Source organism: Kogia breviceps, chromosome 4 (assembly GCF_026419965.1).
Source record: "Kogia breviceps isolate mKogBre1 chromosome 4, mKogBre1 haplotype 1, whole genome shotgun sequence".
NCBI lineage: Eukaryota > Metazoa > Chordata > Mammalia > Artiodactyla > Physeteridae > Kogia > Kogia breviceps.
The window spans coordinates 147,293,130-147,311,839 of record NC_081313.1 but is presented as its reverse complement, the minus strand read 5'-3'; the positions used below and the strand labels follow the sequence as shown (position 1 = coordinate 147,311,839).

General features: G+C 40.9%; 1 protein-coding gene and 1 pseudogene across 2 annotated transcripts in view; one reads left to right on the top strand and one right to left on the bottom strand.

Moving 5' to 3' along the window:
* The window catches only part of LOC131755776 (RNA/RNP complex-1-interacting phosphatase-like), a 76,972-nt gene that overhangs the window by 6,203 nt on the left and 52,059 nt on the right, over positions 1–18,710 (top strand). For both annotated transcript variants that reach the window (XM_067032162.1, XM_067032161.1), the window contains exon 4: positions 8,225–8,271. In XM_067032162.1, coding sequence (XP_066888263.1) covers positions 8,225–8,232 — 8 coding nt within the window. In that variant the 3' untranslated portion in view covers positions 8,233–8,271. The remainder of the gene's footprint in view (positions 1–8,224; positions 8,272–18,710) is intronic.
* Positions 4,739–5,403, bottom strand: LOC131755493 (RING finger protein 11-like; annotated as a pseudogene).

Below are 18,710 nucleotides of genomic sequence, written 5' to 3'. Positions count from 1 at the left end.
GGATTTTTAACATTTTTAATAGTTCTGACATTAGGCCTGTTGTGTTTGGTAACATTAAGGTGGAAATGTCTGATGGTGCTGATAGGGTATGGTGTTTTTCCTGTTTATGGTCACAAACAACTTAGTTTAGTTTGGAAGGTGATTTGTGTGAGAAGTATGAACTGAAGTAGCTTACTTACTCTTTTTTAAAAATTTGAATGGAAAATACATAAAAAGATAAAAATGTTCTTTTGTCTTATTTATTGGTTGAGATGTGGAAGAAAAGGTTAAGCCTCTCAGGTTCTTAGCGTATATAAAAGAGAAAAGAAAAAGCAAAGGTTCGGCGTGGGACACATCCCTAGAAGCAAAACAAAAGAGAGTGGACCAGAAGAGTGGCTTCGTTATCATATGTGTTTAAGATATTTTTGCTGCTTTTACCCTTTGGGTGCAAGTGAGGGAGAACACTGCCACCTCTTGTACGTATCTTCAGACAGGAAGAGCTTAGAAGGCTGGTGTTTTCTTGTTTCTGCTTTAAGATCTACTCTGTTGTTAGTAGGTCTTAATAGCGTCTGAATTGTAAGGATCCGCCTGCCTTTTTCTAGCATCTAACTGTCAGAAGGAACATGGTATTGGCTGTGTTTTCAGACTGAGGAACCTTTCGTCTGTGGAACACCAGTGACCCACAGGAGAAGGTGTTCATCTTGTCCTCTTTCTAAATTTAGCCTGAGGAGTGTGCACTTTATTAAATAAACCTGACAGACAGTACATATTCCGTGTATTTATAAAATGATGCACATATATACATAAAACAGGGAGTAGGGGAGAAGGAATAGAGATGGAGGTGGGAAGATAGGGGATAGGAGTTGAGAGAGAGAAGGAGACACTGGAATTTCAAGATAAATTTTCATTCTGTAACCTGGTTGCTTAATGCAGGTACTAGCTCTTAAACATCTTTAGACCTATACACAGATCTTCCCTGTACTTTAGCTTTAAAACTTGAGAGGCTTGTCCTTGCCTGTGATAAGCAGGGTGTCAAGAAAGGAGGCAAATTATCTGATTTGTGTAAACTGTAGTCACAGAAATGTTACCCCTTAGGATGTTAGGGTACAGCTGCTGGACTTCTTACTTCCTCCAGGCTCCTTTGTGTGTGTTCTGTCTGTTCCACATGGGCTAGAAGATCCTTACGAGTGCCTGAGAACACGTTTGTAAACCTTGATTGTTCACATGTTATACCAAGTGTAGTCCATTGCATATGCTGACTCGTGTGTGGGTCTTCTGCATGCAGTGGGCTAACTTCACCATGCTCTCAGCCATTGCAGTCTCAGGACCTTAGTTATGATCCGTTGGTGGTTTCCTCTGCTCTAAGCCCCTCCCACAGATGCCAGCCTCACTGATAATGAGGAGGAGACTCTACTATCCACTCCCTAGAATTGGTAGAGACTCAGAAAATAAATTGTTTTAGTAAACACCGAGAGCCTTATAGGTTTGTTGTTAGGGCACGTGGATACAGAGGTGACTAGAAGTCTTTGTTCAGTAGCAACTTGCAGTTATCTACAAAGGTAAACATGTAGTGACTATAAATGGGTTACTTATCATAAAAGAATCAAGTGCAGCAGGAAACTAGAGGAAAAATCGAGGAAGGCCTTACCGAGGAGACATCATTTGAGCTGGGTTTGGGGGAAGAGGATTTTGCCGGAATGAGGAAAGGACAACCCAGGTATTGGGAACAGGTACAGAAGGCACAGGGCTTGAACTTGTGCTCTGGTGGGGCAGCCTCTGGTTTGACTAGAGGGTAGTGTGAAAGGGCAAAGAATTCATACATTCATTTTCAGCAAATATTTGTATAACACCTTCTAAGTTGAAGGCACTGTTCTAGGAAGTAGGAAAGTAGGAAAAGAACAAAGTTCTTTCCCTTATGTACTTTATGTTCTAGTGGGGGAGAGAGATAAATAAATAAGTAAATATATGGAGTGTCAAGTGGTGCTAAATTCATTGGAAAATAACAAAACGAGAGGAAGAGGTGAGGGCATGTGGTAGGTGATCAGGGACACCTGTTTTATAGACAGACTTATGGGTGTCCACTGTACCCATGGTTTAAACAGGACTGGCTACCTCATCTGCAGGTGAGTTGCCAACCCCAAGAGGCAGACCGTGTTTAAATTGTTCTGTTTCCAATAGAAATGTAAGCTAATGTAAGCTGAATGCAAAAACTGCAGTCAGAGAAATGTATGAAGTGGAAGGCAATTTTGCGCCCTACTCAGAGGTGACCACCAGTAATAATTTAGCACATATTTTTTCAGATGTAAAAATGCAGATGTAAGCATATACGATATTCCCTTGGTATCTGCAGGAGGATTGGTTTTAGGACTCCCCATGGATACCAAAATCCTCGGATGCTCACCTCCCGTATGTAAAATGGTGTAGTATAATTGGCCTTCCATATCTGCAGGATATGGTACCGTTGGATATACAGAACTGACTGTACATGTGATTGAATGGTATAGTATTCAGACATTTTGGTTTATAATTTAATATATGGTGGACATCTTCCTAGGAAAATATTTGGAGACATCATTCTTATTTATTTATTATTATTTTTCCCTCCAAATTTGCTTTATGTAGTTGGATATAAATTAATGAACAGTTAAATGTCAAATCTTTAAGTGCTTATGACATACTAAATTCTTGTATAATGAACTTATGAAGAACCCTTCAAGAGACTTGTGTTTTGTATGTAAGAAAGTGTTAAGAGTCAAATATTCAACTCAATATAAAATAATAAGAAACACTTCTGATTTGTTAGGTTGAGATTGCTTCTCCTTGTAGTAATGAATGATTTTTTTAGCTGTAGTATCACTGAGCTGAACAAATATGTCACCTTCGAGTACATAAGGAATAATACACACATGCTAAATGGGTAAAACATTACAACTCCATCTTTCCTAGACCATCTCTACTTCTAACACTTCAGAAGCTTAGAGATTCGGAGTGTTCTTACCTAAATTGCAAGAAAAATATAAAGGAGAAATTCCTTCTTTTTTGAGATCACAACTGTGAAGTCGTGATTATACAAATTCTGCATTTGTGTGCAAAACATGAAACACATTTATCTTCATTCTCCCTGCTTAGAATTGTCAGTCACCTAGTAGGACTTTCCTTCCAAGAAACAGAGACTGAGATGTGTTTTATATGACTTAAGTAACCTCAGCACTACAATAAGAAGACATGCAGTATCCTTTTGCTGTGGTTCAAAACAACAGGGAAGGAGGTCACAGGAAAGAATAAGTCAAAATTGTTACAACTGAGAAACTTTTCTCAGTTTAACCATGGTGCCTCTTTCATTTTTACATAAGCATGGTGGCATAATTCAAGCTCAATAAATCAGAATTCTTAATGTGGAAAATTTACCTTGACTTTTAATTATCACCATATTAACAACCAAAATAATTAGATGAAACACATAAGAAAGGGTACTGTTAAACCCGTTTACTAGAGTTAGTTTCTGGACACATTAACTCATTTTTTAATGAGAAGAGGGACAAAGAATCTCGGTTTGCTTACAAGCTAGGAGATCACTTTGAATTCTGCCTTTCTTAACTGCCAGTAGACATCGCACTTGTAACAGGTTATAAATAAACTGGTTTTCAAGCACAGAGCCAGCCCCAACAGTAAGAGTACACTATTTAAGAAGACCTAAGGCAATGAATTCCATTTCCAATGGAAAAAAAGAATCATATGGTCTTGGACAAACAATTCTGAATGGTTTACTTTAACAGTTCCTTAGTAGTTCTTCCTTGCTCATAGAACTTTATGATTTTTTGAGGAGTGAAGCATTCAGCTTCAGTGGATAAATCCTTCTTAGGCTGAGACAATCATTATCCTATCCCTCTTTGCCATGAATTGTCTTATGAATGGTCATATCAATCTGTTTTGGCAAATGAGTAATTAAGGGAAGGCTGTTATTGTTCTTATGAGAATGATATTTTTCTCTGTAAAAAGATAAATAATATGCATTTGGAAAATGAGTATTCAGACTCTTTTTCTGCTCCCTCCTTGTTTTGTGAGAATATGATTCTTGGTTTTACAGCAGCCATCTTGTGACCCTGAGATGATCATATGCCAATAATGGCAAATGGTAGATTAGAAAGAACCAGCAAAGACAGAAAACAGCAACCTCAATAGTAACAACAATCACAGCCAAAGAACAATGGGACCTTAACTTGTGGAGTTCCTATAAAGTAAAAAATAAATGCTCTATGTTTATTCAAAAAAAAGAAGTATGCAAACAAGCATAAAACTAGTTTTTTTGTGCCAGTGTTGTAAAATGTAGCTTTAAATAAAACCTTGACCCAAATGCCAGTAACTTCAGAAAGGAATTTGGGTAGGGGGAAGAAGAAAGTTATCTCACTTAGGAAAAACAACCACTATCTTTATTCTAATCTTCGACACACAAGTTAAACATATGTAGCTGCTGTAACACTTTACACAATTCCTATGTACTGGAGCAATAACAAGATCTAAATACAATTATATTTTTAAACACTGGGTGAAGGCTTTACATAAAAATAGCATCCTACTTTTCCCCCTAAATTTCTAAAATATCACATACTTTTCCCCAACATCTGCAACCGTTCAGGAATTTTTAGGAAACTTTCATGCATGATCTTAATTCCCAATCCCTGGCCCTTTGGGCTCAACGACAAAAGATCAAAACCAGCAAAAATGATAGTTCGCTTGAAGTCAGGTGAGAGACACTGGCTCAGTTAGTCTCGTAGGACAGAAGCAGTGCTGCATCAACTGTCTCCATGCAGGAGGGGCACGTGAAGGGTCTCATCAGCCAGTCACCTGTACAGCCCAGGTGATCTGCGTACACAGCAGTAATCAAATTGGGTTTGCATAAACAAAGTCCATCATACAGATCCCATACTCCCAGATCTTTAAAAAAAATATTTGTTTTATTTGATTAATTAATTTGTTTGCACCGTGTCTTACTTGCAGCCGGTGGGCTCCTTAGTTGTGGCATGCCAACTCTTAGTTGCGGCATGCCTGTGGGATCTAGTTCCCTGACCAGGGAATGAACCCGGACCCCCTGCTTGGGAGTGTGGAGTCTTTACCCACTGCACCACCAGGGAAGTCCCCCGGATCCTTTCTTCTGATCCATTTCTTCCAGGGTCATAAACTCCTTCAGGCTGATGCCGTATGAGGCCTATTCTTTGAGCTATCCTAATTTGTTCCTCTCAGCTGAGTGGCTAGGCATGTCTGGCTCGGTGTTGGATGATAAACCCAAACTGGAACTTGATCCAGATATGGCAGTAGCGGCTCCTGATCCAGCTCCGTCCCCTTGCCAAAGCTAGCCCAGTCAGACTGAGACTTGTGAGGCATGGAGATGTGATCCGAAGTGGGGGAATTAAGGCAGTTCCCCATCTTCCGGGGCTTGAGTGTGTGATCTGTTGTGTGCTGTTTTGATAGTCTTCCAACCTCATTCTTTTTTAAAAATAATTAATTAACTAATTAATTTTATTTATTTATTTTTGAATTTTTAAAACTTATTTATTTTTTATACAGCAGGTTCTTATTAGTTATCTATTTTATACATATTAGTGTATATATGTCAATCCCAATCTCCCATTTCATCTCACCACCACCGACCCCCACCCTGCCCCACTTTCCCCCCTTGGTGTCCATACGTTTGTTCTCTACATCTGAGTCTCTTTTCTGCCTTGCAAACCAGTTCACCTGTACCATTTTTCTAGATTCCACATATATGCATTAATATACAATATTTGTTTTTCTCTTTCTGACTTACTTCACTCTGTATGACAGTCTCTAGGTCCATCCACATCTCTACAAATGACCCAATTTCATTCTTTTTTTTTGTGGTACGCGGGCCTCTCACTGTTGTTGCCTCTCCCGTTGCGGAGCACAGGCTCCAGACGCACAGACTCAGCGGCCATGGCTCACAGGCCCAGCCGCTCTGTGCATCAGGGATCCTCCCAGACTGGGACACGAACCCGTGTCCCCTGCATCGGCAGGCGGACTCTCAACCACTGCGCCACCAGGGAAGCCCCAATTTCGTTCTTTTTTACCACTGAGTAATATTCCATTGTGTATATGTACCACATCTTCTTTGTCCTTTCATCTGTCGATGGGCATTTAGGTTGCTTCCATGACCTAGCTATTGTGAATAGTGCTGCAATGAACAATGGGGTGCATATGTCTTTTTGAATTATGGTTTTCTCTGGGTATATGCCCAGTAGTGGGATTGCTGGATCCTATGGTAATTCTATTTTTAGTTTTTAAGGAACCTCCATAGTGTTCTCCATAGTGGCTGTATCAGATTACATTCCCACCAGCAGTGCAAGAGGGTTCCCTTTCCTCACACCCTCTCCAGCATTTGTTGTTTGTAGATTTTCTGACGATGCCCATTCTAACCGGTGTGAGTTGATACCTCATTGTAGTTTTGATTTGCATTCCTTTAGTAATGAGTGATTGTTGAGCAGCTTTTCATGTGCCTCTTGGCCATCTGTATGTCTTCTTTGGAGAAATGTCTAGTTAGGTCTTCTGCCCATTTTTTGATTGGGTTGTTTGTTTTTTTAATAGTGAGCTGCATGACCTATTTATATATTTGGGAGATTAATCCTTTGTTGATTCATTTGCAAATATTTTCTCCCATTCTGAGAGTTGTCTTGTGGTCTTGTTCATAGTTTCCTCTGCTGTGCAAAAGCTTTTAAGTTTCATTAGGTCTCATTTGTTTATTTTTTTAAGGCTGCATTGTTCCTTTGCTTATTGATGAACATATAAAAGTCAGAAGTTTTTGATGTTATAAAACATCCAAGTAATGAACATTCCTGTGTGAACATCTTTGAATATATATGCTTTGTCTCAGTTAACTTCACTCAGAATTGGACTTCTGCATCAAAGAGTTTATGCCCTTATGCCTTTTGTGGATGTTGCTACCCTGTACCAATTTATGGTTGTTCATGCAGGAAATACTTATTGAGCATCTGTTATGTTTAAGCACTGTGCTGGGTGCTAGCAAAACGACTTGTGAAATTCTGTGAGTGAAGAGACTTGACCTGCCCTTTGTGAATTCTAACAGTGCAGAGAGGGAATAGATAGTCAAGAATCATACTCTGCATGTCGAATTACAACTCTGACAAGTGCCAAGGAGAGGGACATGGTACTATGAGAGCATATTTTAGGGAGCATTTGATCTCATCATGGAGTTTAGAGAAGGTTTATTCAGGGATGTTTCAGCTGATATCTGAAGGATGAGTAGGTATTAACCAGATAGGGACGTTTGAGAGAGATTTCTGAGCATAAGGAATAGCACAAGACCCTATAAGAGGAAAGCATATGCTGTGTGGGAGGAACTGGCCAGGGAGGTGGGGCTGTTGGGGGAGCATGTCATGATGATGGAGCTGCAAGTGTGGGTAGGAGCTCGATCGTGCAGGCTTATGTTTAAGGTTTCAGACTTTAAGAGGAATAGAAAACCATTGAACTTTCTTGTGGAAGGTGAGTGTGTGGAACATACCCAATTGCACTTTCAACCTGTCGTTTTGCTACCGAGTGGAGAATACACTGCGGGGAGAAAGAGTGGAAGCGAGGATACAAGTTAGGAGACTTTTGTAGAAATTGGGCATAATGGTGGCTTGGACCAGGGTATGATGGTCATTTTGGTGGAAAGATGTGGACAGATGCTAGAGGTATGTAGGCAGTATCATTGTTAACACTGTTGGTGGGTTGAGGATGAGGATGAGGGAGAAATAGCTGTCAGTGACGGTGATTCCTAAGCTTCTGGCTCCTATGGTTGGTTAGATAGGGTTTTTTAGATATGATGCTAATATTGATCCTAATTTGTTTTTTGTTATTTGTTGCTTCTTGATGAATACTCTGTCATATTAAGTCTCCTGTTTTGAGTGTACAAAGCATTTTGACTAAAACTGAGTGTTGTATGTTATCAGATAACTTTTTAACATCTGCCAGTTTGGTCCTGTATTTTATTCTCTTTCATTTATTAATTAAATTGTATTAATGTAAATAATTATATTAATAGATTGTCTAAAGTTGCATTATCCTTGCATCCTTGGAATAAAGCCTTTTTGTAGTCATGGTATATATCATTGTTTAATAATTATTGATTAGATGTGCTGATATTTTCTTAGGAGAAATTGGACCTTTTTTGAAAAAACTTGAGTTTCTTTTCTTTTTATTTACAAATGACTCGAATTTTGTTGTTTTGTAGATATTTGATTGATACAGAAGGCATGTGACCAGATGATGTAATTGAATGTAAGTATAACGGTTGTCACTACTTTTCCCTGTTTATAAAATTTGAAGATAGAAGTGTAGGGGAATTTCTCAAATTTTGGAAAAAGAGAAAAGTTTGTAATCCATTTGTCCTGACATAACATAAACTTTTACCAAAAGTTTATAAAGGGATATATCTGGAAATAGCGAGATATAACAGCCTGAATAATTAGTCAGTGGATTTCAGCATTTTTTTTTCTTTTTAACATTTTTAAAATTAATATACTGATTTTTGATATTATATCCACTTCACCAAGGAATCCCCTTTTTCTTTATGCCTTCCTTCTTTCTTTCCTTCCTTCCTTCCTTCCTTCCTTCTTCCTTCCTTTCTTTAAAGCTCCAAGTCATTTAAAATACATGACTTCTTACTAAATATCTCCAGTTCGTATAACCAAGGCATTTATAACTTTTCCTTTTATTCCTGGGACTTCCCTGGTGGTCCAGTGGTTCAGACTCTGCTCTTCCAGTGCAGCAGGCGTGGGTTCAATCCCTAGTTGGGGAGCTAAGGTCCCAAATGCTGTGCAGCCAAAGAATATTCTTTTAAAAAGTTATATTCCTGTATTATTGAATAGTGGTTTAGAATTTGTTTTAATGTTTAGAAGATTTCAATTTATTTATCAGGAATAAACAAAACATCATGTAAAAATAGTTTTCCAGAAGGTATTTCCATCATTCTCTTCTTTCCTTTCTCCTGCAGACTGGTGTTTTATCTTTACAAGTTGTCCATCATTCCATAAGAAAGCTGCTTTTTTTCTGGTTTCATAAGAGATGGTGAACAGTGGTAAAATATCCAGTTTACCTAAATTTCTTGAGTACACTTCAGGGAGCAAATGATGGGGTGGGATGTTGGGGCAGAGTGAGAGCTACAGATTCTGGTGAGACTGAGAGTCAGTCACAAAAATTCCTGGGCTGTGGTGAAGGGAGAACAAATATAAATCAAGTTCCTGCTGGTGGACAGGAAGCCACAGTGAAGAAGAATGGTGTGTAGCTGGGCTGTGTAATTGGGCCCATAAGTGCTGTGTCTTCTGATGGTAATTATGAACAGAAACCAAATAATAATTACTGCTAACATGTAGGTAACCCATCCTTGAGAGCTGAGGCAGAGAGAAGGAGAGACGGCATTATACCTTGTCTCTGGTTCATTGAGTTTCCCAGGCTGATTTGTGACCAATCTTGGGTGAAATCATAACTACATCATTTTTGCTAAGGTGGTCAGCTTCCGTGGGGTCCTTTCTCTGCACTCTGTCCAATGATAAAGCCCACTGGTTTGTGCCTCCTGGAAAACAGTTATTCCAAAACAGTATAACTGAAGCATTGATGGAACAGCCATGAAGAACGTGTTTCCACATGGCCTCACACCTCCGTTTCAAAGTGCTTTAAAACTTCTTTTCATCCAAAAATCAATCACAGAAAAGGATTGGGATCAAATCCCATACAGACGTAGTGAAAGAAAAAAGAGAATAAGGAGCAGAATAGCATCTCTTCAGACAATAAAATCAAGTTGGAAAAGACAGGTCAACAAACCAGATGAAAACTGTAACCTTTCAGAGTGGCCTTTGAAAAGATGTGAGGAAAAAGAATGCAAAAGTTGAAAGAACATGGATCGAGGAGGGAATGGGAAGTTATTGTTTAATGGCTATAGAGTCGCTGTTTGGGTTGGCGAAAAAGTTCTGGAAATGGTAAATGCTGATAAATGCCACCTATGGGTGTTTGGTTTTAGTTGATCTTCTTCCATGTAAGGGATTGGAGAGATTCAGAGACTATGCAGCTGCCTCCATCCTTCTGAGGTCCTGCTCAATCTTCTTTGACATAATTATTTTGAATTTGGAGAGTGGTGATGTTTGCACAGCACTGTGAATGTATTTAATGGCACTGAATTGTATACTTGAAAATGGTTGAAATACTAAATTTTGTTTTATGTGTATTTTACCATAATAAAAAAAAAAGATGAAAGAACAGCATAAACCAGAATTAGGTAAGATGATAGAACTCAGGACAGAATTCAAAATAAAAGAAAAAAAATCAGAAATGAAGACTAAATTTAAAATAATATAAGAGTGGGTACTTCCCTGGTTGTCCAGTGGTTAAAAATCTGCCTTCCAGTGCAGGGAATACACGTTCGATCCCTGGTTGGGGAACTGAGATCCTACATGCTGCAGGGCAACTAAGCCCGCACGCCGCAACTACTGAGCCCATGTGCTCTGGAGCCCACGCGCCACAACTAGAGAGCCCACGAGGCACAGGGAAGACCCCATGCACTGCAACGAAGAGCCTGTGTGCTGCACCTAATACTCGACACTGCCAAAAATAAATAAATTAATTAAATAAATTAAATAAAATAATACGATTGAATGAACTTAATGCATAATGCCTTAAGAGAAACAAAGAAGAAAAGGAATTTTTTTAATCAAAAAGAAGATAAAAAAATTTTTAGAGAAATGGCAAAGATAAAAGATAGGCAAAAAAGAGTCAGGACAGCACTGAAAAGAGTAATATAAATTGGTATAAGAATCTATTATACCATAAAAGTGACATTTAAAATTAGTGGGACAGATTAGTCAATCAGTTGTGATTACATACATGCTGGGGTATAAATATTTCTTTGGAAGGATCCACAGCACGACAAAAGCAGATGTCTCTGAGGAGGGAAACGTGTGGCTGGAGAACGTGGGGAAAAGGGTGACTTTTCATTGAATTCCCGTGTACCTTTTCTAAAGTTCTGTCACGTGCATCTGTTAACTCTGAAGTTTGCCTGAGTTCAAACCCCAGTTCCCCAGGTTGCTACCTGTTAATCTTGAACAAACTCTTCACACTCTCCAAGCCTCTTTTCATCTGTGAAGTAAGGTCTTAGTAACTTAGCCTGGTGCTGCCTGGCACAGAGTAAACTCTCAATAAATGGAGATTATTAGTGAAAAAAACCCAAATGCCCATCAGTGGATGAATGAATGTGTTTTTTTTTTTTTTTTTTTTTTTTTTTTTTTTTTGTTACGCGGGCCTCTCACTGCTGTGGCCTCTCCCATTGCGGAGCGCAGGCTCCGGACGCACAGGCTCAGTGGCCATGGCTCACGGGCCCAGCCGCTCCACGGCAGGTGGGATCTTCCTGGACCGGGGCACGAACCCGTGTCCCCTGCATCGGCAGGCGGACTCTCAACCACTGCGCCACCAGGGAAGCCCTGAATGAACGTTTTAAATGTGGTGTATATGTGAAATATTATACAGTCATAAAAAGGAATGACGTAATGACACATGCCACGACATGGATGAACTTGAAAACATTTTGCTAATGGAAGGAAGCCAGAAAAATGGTCACATTTGTATTATTTCATGAAATGTCCAGAAAAGGCAAAACCGTAGTGACAGAAAGCAAATGAATGGTTGCAGGGACGGAAGGAGGAGGGGATGAAGAGGGCCTGCTGATGGTTATGGGGGCTTCTTTTTCGGGTGATGAAAACATGATGGGTTAGATGATGGTGATGGTTGCATAGGCTTGTGAATGTACGAAATGACACTGAATTTGCAGTTTCAGAAGGTGAATTTTATGGCATGTGAATGACATCTCAAAAAATAATTTTGAAAATGAAAATTGCCAGAGTTCCCATAGTTCCTATCCACTGTCTCCATCTCTCCCTTCTCCCCACTGCATTCCTTTTGACGCCCACCCCTGCCGCTCTCTCCCATCCTCACTCCCTCGAGCTGCCCCACGAGGCCTCACAGGGAGCCCCTGAGACACTGGGCGCCTGCGTCCTATGGCTGTTGGAGTAGCTGCCCAGTGTGTGTGCCCCCACCACTCTCACCCGTGAGAGTGGCCGCTTCCCTCGCATTGTTCTCGTGCGTTTCAGCTGATGGTGATGTTTACAGAAGGCAGCACGTGCCCTGGTCCATGGAGGAAGCCCCTCAAGTTCATATTTAGGCCCGTCCAGAAGTTTAATCTCATCCACCAGTAACCTCAGTATGCTGTGCTCTGAAAGCCAGGTTGGCCACCTGCGGGCACTTGCAAATACTGAGGACTTCGGAGGCATTTGGGCCTCCAATTGAGGCCTTGTACCTCCACATGCGATGTGACCTCAGCCCTCTGCTGCACCTCTCTAAGTGAAGTGGCACAGGAATACTGACCTTGCCTGTTGTTGCCAGGATTAACTGAGTAGTGCATTGGCTGCCCTGGTGCTTAGGTGTTGAGTACATGGTGATGTACATACCAGGCCCTACTGGTGGGCCTCCTGATGCAGCAGTTCCCTTGGCTCTGCCTCTGTCGTCAGCTGCCCCTAGGATAACTCGGAGCCCGAGCCACTTCTCTGGTAGATTTCCCTATTCCCCCACTATGGTCACACCTGCATAAGGCAACTCAACCCTTTCAGAGATGTGTCCTGAACCTCTTCTTTCCATACATACCTATCTGGTGGTTGTGAGACTTAAGGCCAACCTCCCCAAGAGACTTTTTCTGTTTCTCCTAGGAAACCTAGACTCATTTTCTGTCATCTTCAACTCTACTCAAATTTTGTTCTTTCAACTCTGACCTCTGGCCCTGCTTTTTACTTCTGCCATTTCATCCTCACTCCTGCTTCCTTTCATAAATCCATAAATCTCTTTTGGCCTTCCTAGCCCTGGGCCATGTTCCTTCCTCTTTCCTCAGTTTTTATCCATTTTTTCCCCTTTCCTTGCCTCTCCCATCCAACTTTGAGCCCTTCCTTTCACATGCAGACTTTGATTGCAAACCCTTCCAAACAAAAACACGCCACAGTTAGCAGCATTTCAAAATTCAAAAGATGTATTACTCATCTATTAATTCGATTACATTTATTCAGTTTTATTGTTTTTAAATATATCAAAATAGAGAAATTTATACCTATCTTCTTTATCTATATATGGAAGAACAGGTGGTACCCAAGGTGTCACCAACAATCCTAGCAGCTCTTACTGTACGTATCCGTAGTAGTCAGCAATTTCCATTTCTTTTTCCCTCTCAGTGAAAAACGTCAGTTTCCCCAGAGAGGTGTATTTGGCAGCATTCTCACGTTCTTGTTGAGCCGCCTCTTCATGGCCTCCCGCTCTGGCCTCTGCTCTTGTTCGATGGGCTTTGACATTACTGGCTCAGGAACATTGGATTGCCTCCATTGAATTTGGTGCTTCCTGAAGTCTTGGAATAGAAATGGGGTTTGGAGCTCCGGTGGGGACTGGCGCTTAGTCAGAGCAGGGGGAACAGGCTCCCGCTGGAGAGAAGTGCAAGGTGAAGTTTTGTACGGTGCAGGCCTCGGAGCAGCAGACGGACGGACACTAGGCTGGGTATGGTCGGTCCAACCCGCTTGGGTTGGGTTGGTCGCAGTTGGCTGAGCTGGTTTGGCGGGACCTGGCAAAGAGGCAGGAGGTGGCTGGGGTGAACTCACTGCAGCAGGTTGAGCTGGGCTAGTAGCAGCAGGCTGGGCACGGTCAGCCACAGCAGGCCGATGTGAGGCCAGAGACTGTGGCCTCCGAGGAGCAGGTCGAGCTTGAGGCTTGTCCCAGGCAGAAAAAGGCAGAGGCATCCAGTTGACCTTCCCAGGAGGAGGCAGCTCATACTGGGATGGAGATGGACACTCTTTTTCAGCACTGCTGTCTGGTTTCTGGGCTTGGCCTTGAGTTTTCTCAGGACCCTGACCCTCACGTGGGGTATGCCGCCATGGCTGGATCGCTGGGGGTGGCTGGCGGTCTTTAGGGTTGATTGAATTTCCCAAGACCCGACAGGAAGAGAGCCCAGTGTTCTTATCATTCTTCTTCCCCAGTGAGTGAAAAACCGTCACAGACTCCAGCATGCGCGTGGCTAGGGACGTTCGAGGCTTTTTAAAGCTCTCTTGGATAACCTCAGTTTGGTGTTTCTTTCGCTTCGTCTTGGGAATTGTTGGCTTCTCTTCTGCCTTGACTTTCTTCCCTGACTTTTTATTCTCTAATGTAACAGATAAGGAAAAAAACACGCTTTGTGAGACAGTCAGTGATTTGTCCAACGTCACACAGATAGTAAATGTCAAAATCAAAACTGAACTTAGGTCTCCAGACTTCTAGTTCAATACTTTCCCTCATTATTCCATGCTATTTTGAATCCACTACTAAATGTAGGGGCAAAATAAATGTAATGAAAAACTTTCAAAAGTTTCTTTTCTCACCTGACATGGTCAGAGAAGAAGAGGAAACATCAACTGCAGATACAAGGGATGAGGAGACAACACTAGAGGATGTCTGAGTGGCTGCAGCTGAACGGCGCATGTGTCCAGTACAAAGGTCACTGGTTACTGGTCACTGGTCACTTGTGATGATCCAAATTTATTTACAAACAACTCCACAGAAACCCCAAGACTCTACCAAGTGGTAGTAGGTTTGGTAGGAGAGGGATGTCACAAAGCAGGCAGTTTACAGGTATGAGATAGCCAATAGGGAGGTCCGATCCCCAACAGGAAGGCAGGATTGGGTGAAGAGAGTGTAGGAGAGCTATAACAACACCTAAATTTCTGAGCTCCGGGGTGGAAATCCTAGAAGACAAATTTACCTCCCCCAGACTCTTAACATTAGGGAAATCATTGCAACATTTCTTACAGACGTTCATTGATATAATTAACAGTTACTTATATTCTACAGAGTATTATATTTTATGTATCATATACTTAGATATATATATGTATATTTATCATTAATATCCTTAGGAAGGAAAGAGCCATCAACTTTGAACTATTACAGTTGTTCTGAAATCATATCTGTCTAATTAGTGAACTTAGAGCAGTTTTTAAGGAGCAAAAGTAGGGATGAAGACGCTCTTTCTGTAACTTGGTTAAAGAGTAGGGTGAAGTTTGTTGAGTGTACCTTGTGGAGAATGTTGTGGTCCAAGGCTCTTTTAATTTCATCTCCTTGACTCCTACCTTCCTTGAGCTGGGCTAGGCTGGGCCCGGTGGGACTTGCGACTTACATTTCTCTTCTGCTTTCTTTTTTTTTTTTTTTTCATTATGGGCATTGTTTCTTGGACAAGCCTAGATCTTGCATTCTTACCTTCATGGATGTTACTTCCTGTCAACTTCCAGCAGCAGGAGTCTTCTTCTCAGTGCTTGATGCTTCACAAAATACACTCAGCCCGTTGGAAGCAAATACCAGAGAGCAAGGAAACAGAGCTGGTTGCAAACATTTCCTCTTCCAGCCTGTGGTTGCAATTCTTTTGCCCATAATTTGCTACCTCCAGTTCCTTGGGCCACACAAGTATCCTGCCATCCAGCTCTTTTATGTGTGAGAGACATTCTAAATACTGTCCCTTTTTCTTTGCACAGAAGTATATACAGTGTGGCAGTTACTGTAATCTCCTACCCCTTGCAAACAGCCACTCTAGAATCTCAGACCTCTAGGATTCTCCATCTTGCATGCTTGGGTGCAAGGCCAAGCAAAATGAAGAGGAGAATAATTAGAGAAAGAAGAGGACATTCGTGGAGAATTGGGAGCAGGTAAGGTGAAAAGGCACAGGAGAAAAGAGATTCGTGTAGATTTTTTGTTTTCTGTGGGAAACAAGTTGACACACTTTGGCCTCATTTTGTATTACCAGAACAGACAGTTATAGATATATTTAAGTAGCTCGATAGTGCAGCAACTGCCGTGAATTCTGTACACTAAAGAGAACAGTCTTACATATATTTTTCATTTTGTTTTATGTCATATTACCTTATTTATAGCATTCACTGGTATGTTTGTAAAATACAGATTTTTCTAAATGCTCTGGTTTTGTCTACAGGGTTATTTCCTTGTCATATTTTTAAGGACTTCAACATTGTAAGACATATTGCATGTTTTTCTCTTGACGATGGTTTATCTTGATGCATCATGAACTAACTTGACCTGTTGGATTTTGTGGAGAAACTGTAAAGAGGGTCTGTGAAAAAGGCATTGTGGTGAGTCGCATTATGCACCGAAGCATAAGGAGCTGATATGTGCCATCAGCCCAACTTGGCCTGGATTGCCTCTGTTTTAGTTGCCCTGGTTAGTGCTTTTCTCCCTCACCACGCTTGTGACTGTGATAGTGTCAGTAAGGGCTGAGTTGCTAATGATTTATATGTGAGGTAAGCTGGTTTGAGGGAGGAAATCTATGGATCTAGTCATTTTCGTTGGTGGTCAGCTTTCAGGGGTGTAAAGATTGATCTTTCTGGGGACTTTTCCAGTACCAGGAAGATATCCCATAGATGGGACCTCCAAAGACACACATTTAATTTTTAGGCCTGTTTTTCCTATTATGAGATATGAGTTTTTTCCCTGATGGGGATGATGCTTCTCTGAGAAGAAATTGTGAAAGGTATTGTAGTATAGAGATGTGGCTTAAGCTTTTAAGTTTTTCTCAGGGTTTTTCCCCTAAGCTTCCTACTTCAGAAGGCCTGTTTACATGATACTACTATGTGACCTGAGGCTAACAACTTACTAAATACCTGCAAGCCAGATCAGTGTCTCTTTTCTCTATATTTCCATGGACATCAAGGGACCCATAGCTACTGCAGGTTAGGGTGGGTGGTGTGAGATTGGGGCAAGTGTGGTATGACAAATTTTGGTATCACTCAAATGTTTGCCTATTAAAATACTCAGTTCCAACATTCAATTCGATGTAGGCAAACCCTTAGTTAGGCTTTCCTTGGTTCCAAGCCTATGTAACCTATTTTCTCTCCCTAGTTCCAGCCATTTAACTTTAGCTTGCAGGCTCAGCCTCATCTTAACCTCTAAAAGAATCTTACATGTAGGAGGAAGAAACTAAAGAGCTCTATTTCAACACTTAGGAACATCAAGCTCTACCCTGACCTAAACCTTTATTCTTATAGTTAGGGTACTGTCTTGTCCGGTATACCCACTTTCTGCATTTTAAACCCATCAACTTAACCGAGACCTGGCTTGGTGTAACATAGCCTGTTCATCTACCCCTGAGGCTGTCCTTAATTCTTCCCATTGTCACATTTTGATTTAATTAAATACTGGAATCCCTCAAACCCTTGCATGTTTCCTGATGCGGTATCAGATACTGGTCGATTTTGTTAGTGTCAAATACTTAGCTGTCTGATTCTCCAAATATGCCTTCCTCCTATATTTTCCATCCCAGCATACTACATACCCATGAAGGCATTGTTATATCTCATGTTGGACCCACTCCCATCCAGAGGCCTACTCTATGCTAGTTCCCATACTTTCTGGAAATCTTGTTATGGCCAGGTCTGGATTTTTTTGTGCTCCCACCCAAAGCCTGTATCTTTTAGCAAGCTGGAACTATAAGACCAACACAGATTTTCTAGTTTCTGATAGATTTATGTCACAATTTGTACATTGTCATGTGTGTAGATATTTGTATCATTTGTACTTTTTGGCCATTACATGCCTATTGGATATTTTTCATAAATTGCAAAAGAATATTATATGACTTAGCACCAAATTGAATGTGCCTAATTGTAAGTTTGTAAACTCTGTTGAGCTAGCATGTATCTTTTCTTTATCCAAATAGTAATTTACTAATATTGTCCCATTTGTAATTATGTGGAAGTTTTCAGAATTGTAAATAAATGCTTGTGGATTGAAACTTGGTTAGACGATGACTGTCCCAGATACGTTGAAGCTAGTGACCTTCTTACTCATTCATTCACTCATTCAATAATTGTGACCTTCCTGACTCCGTTTACCCAGCTCAAATGGTTGTGAAGGTTACTAACCGTGTATGTAAGATACTTTCAGAAATTAGAAACTAAAAAGTAAAACTAACAAAAAACATTTCCTATTATAAATAACAATGGAATTTAGTATGCTATTATACATTCAGACCCTACTGTAGGACATGCTGTTCTTTGCTGTTCCATTTGAGGCAGGATTCACAGTTTTTCTAACGGGTACAGATCACTATGCCTGATACTGTGAGCAAATGTTATACTTGAGCTCCACTCTTATCTCTCTCAGGCTTTTTTTGGTATTGTGTAACATGTAAATACATACTGTCAACCTCCAGCATGATACCAGGCACATAATGGAAACCCAATAAATGTTTCACTGTGAGTGGAGTATAAGTTGATAGAATATTTTCGAAGGTTGATTAGGCAGATTAGATTGATTGAAAATCTTTCAATATTTTTTACTTTTTTTTTCTTTTCTTTTTTTGTGGTATGCGGGCCTCTCACTGTTGTGGCCTCTCCCGTCGCAGAGCACAGGTTCCGGACGCACAGGCTCAGTGGCCATGGCTCACGGGCCCAGCCGATCCACGGCATGTGGGATGTTCCCGGACCGGGGCACGAACCCATGTCCCCTGCATCAGCAGGCGGAGTCTCAAACCCTGCGCCACCAGGGATGTCCCTACATTTATGAATTTTAAATGTGTTACATTTGTCTTGCAGAGGTCTTCTAGAATGCAGAGCCTGAGGCAAGGATTAAAATGCTGGTATTTTGGGGGGGTTGTATGTAAA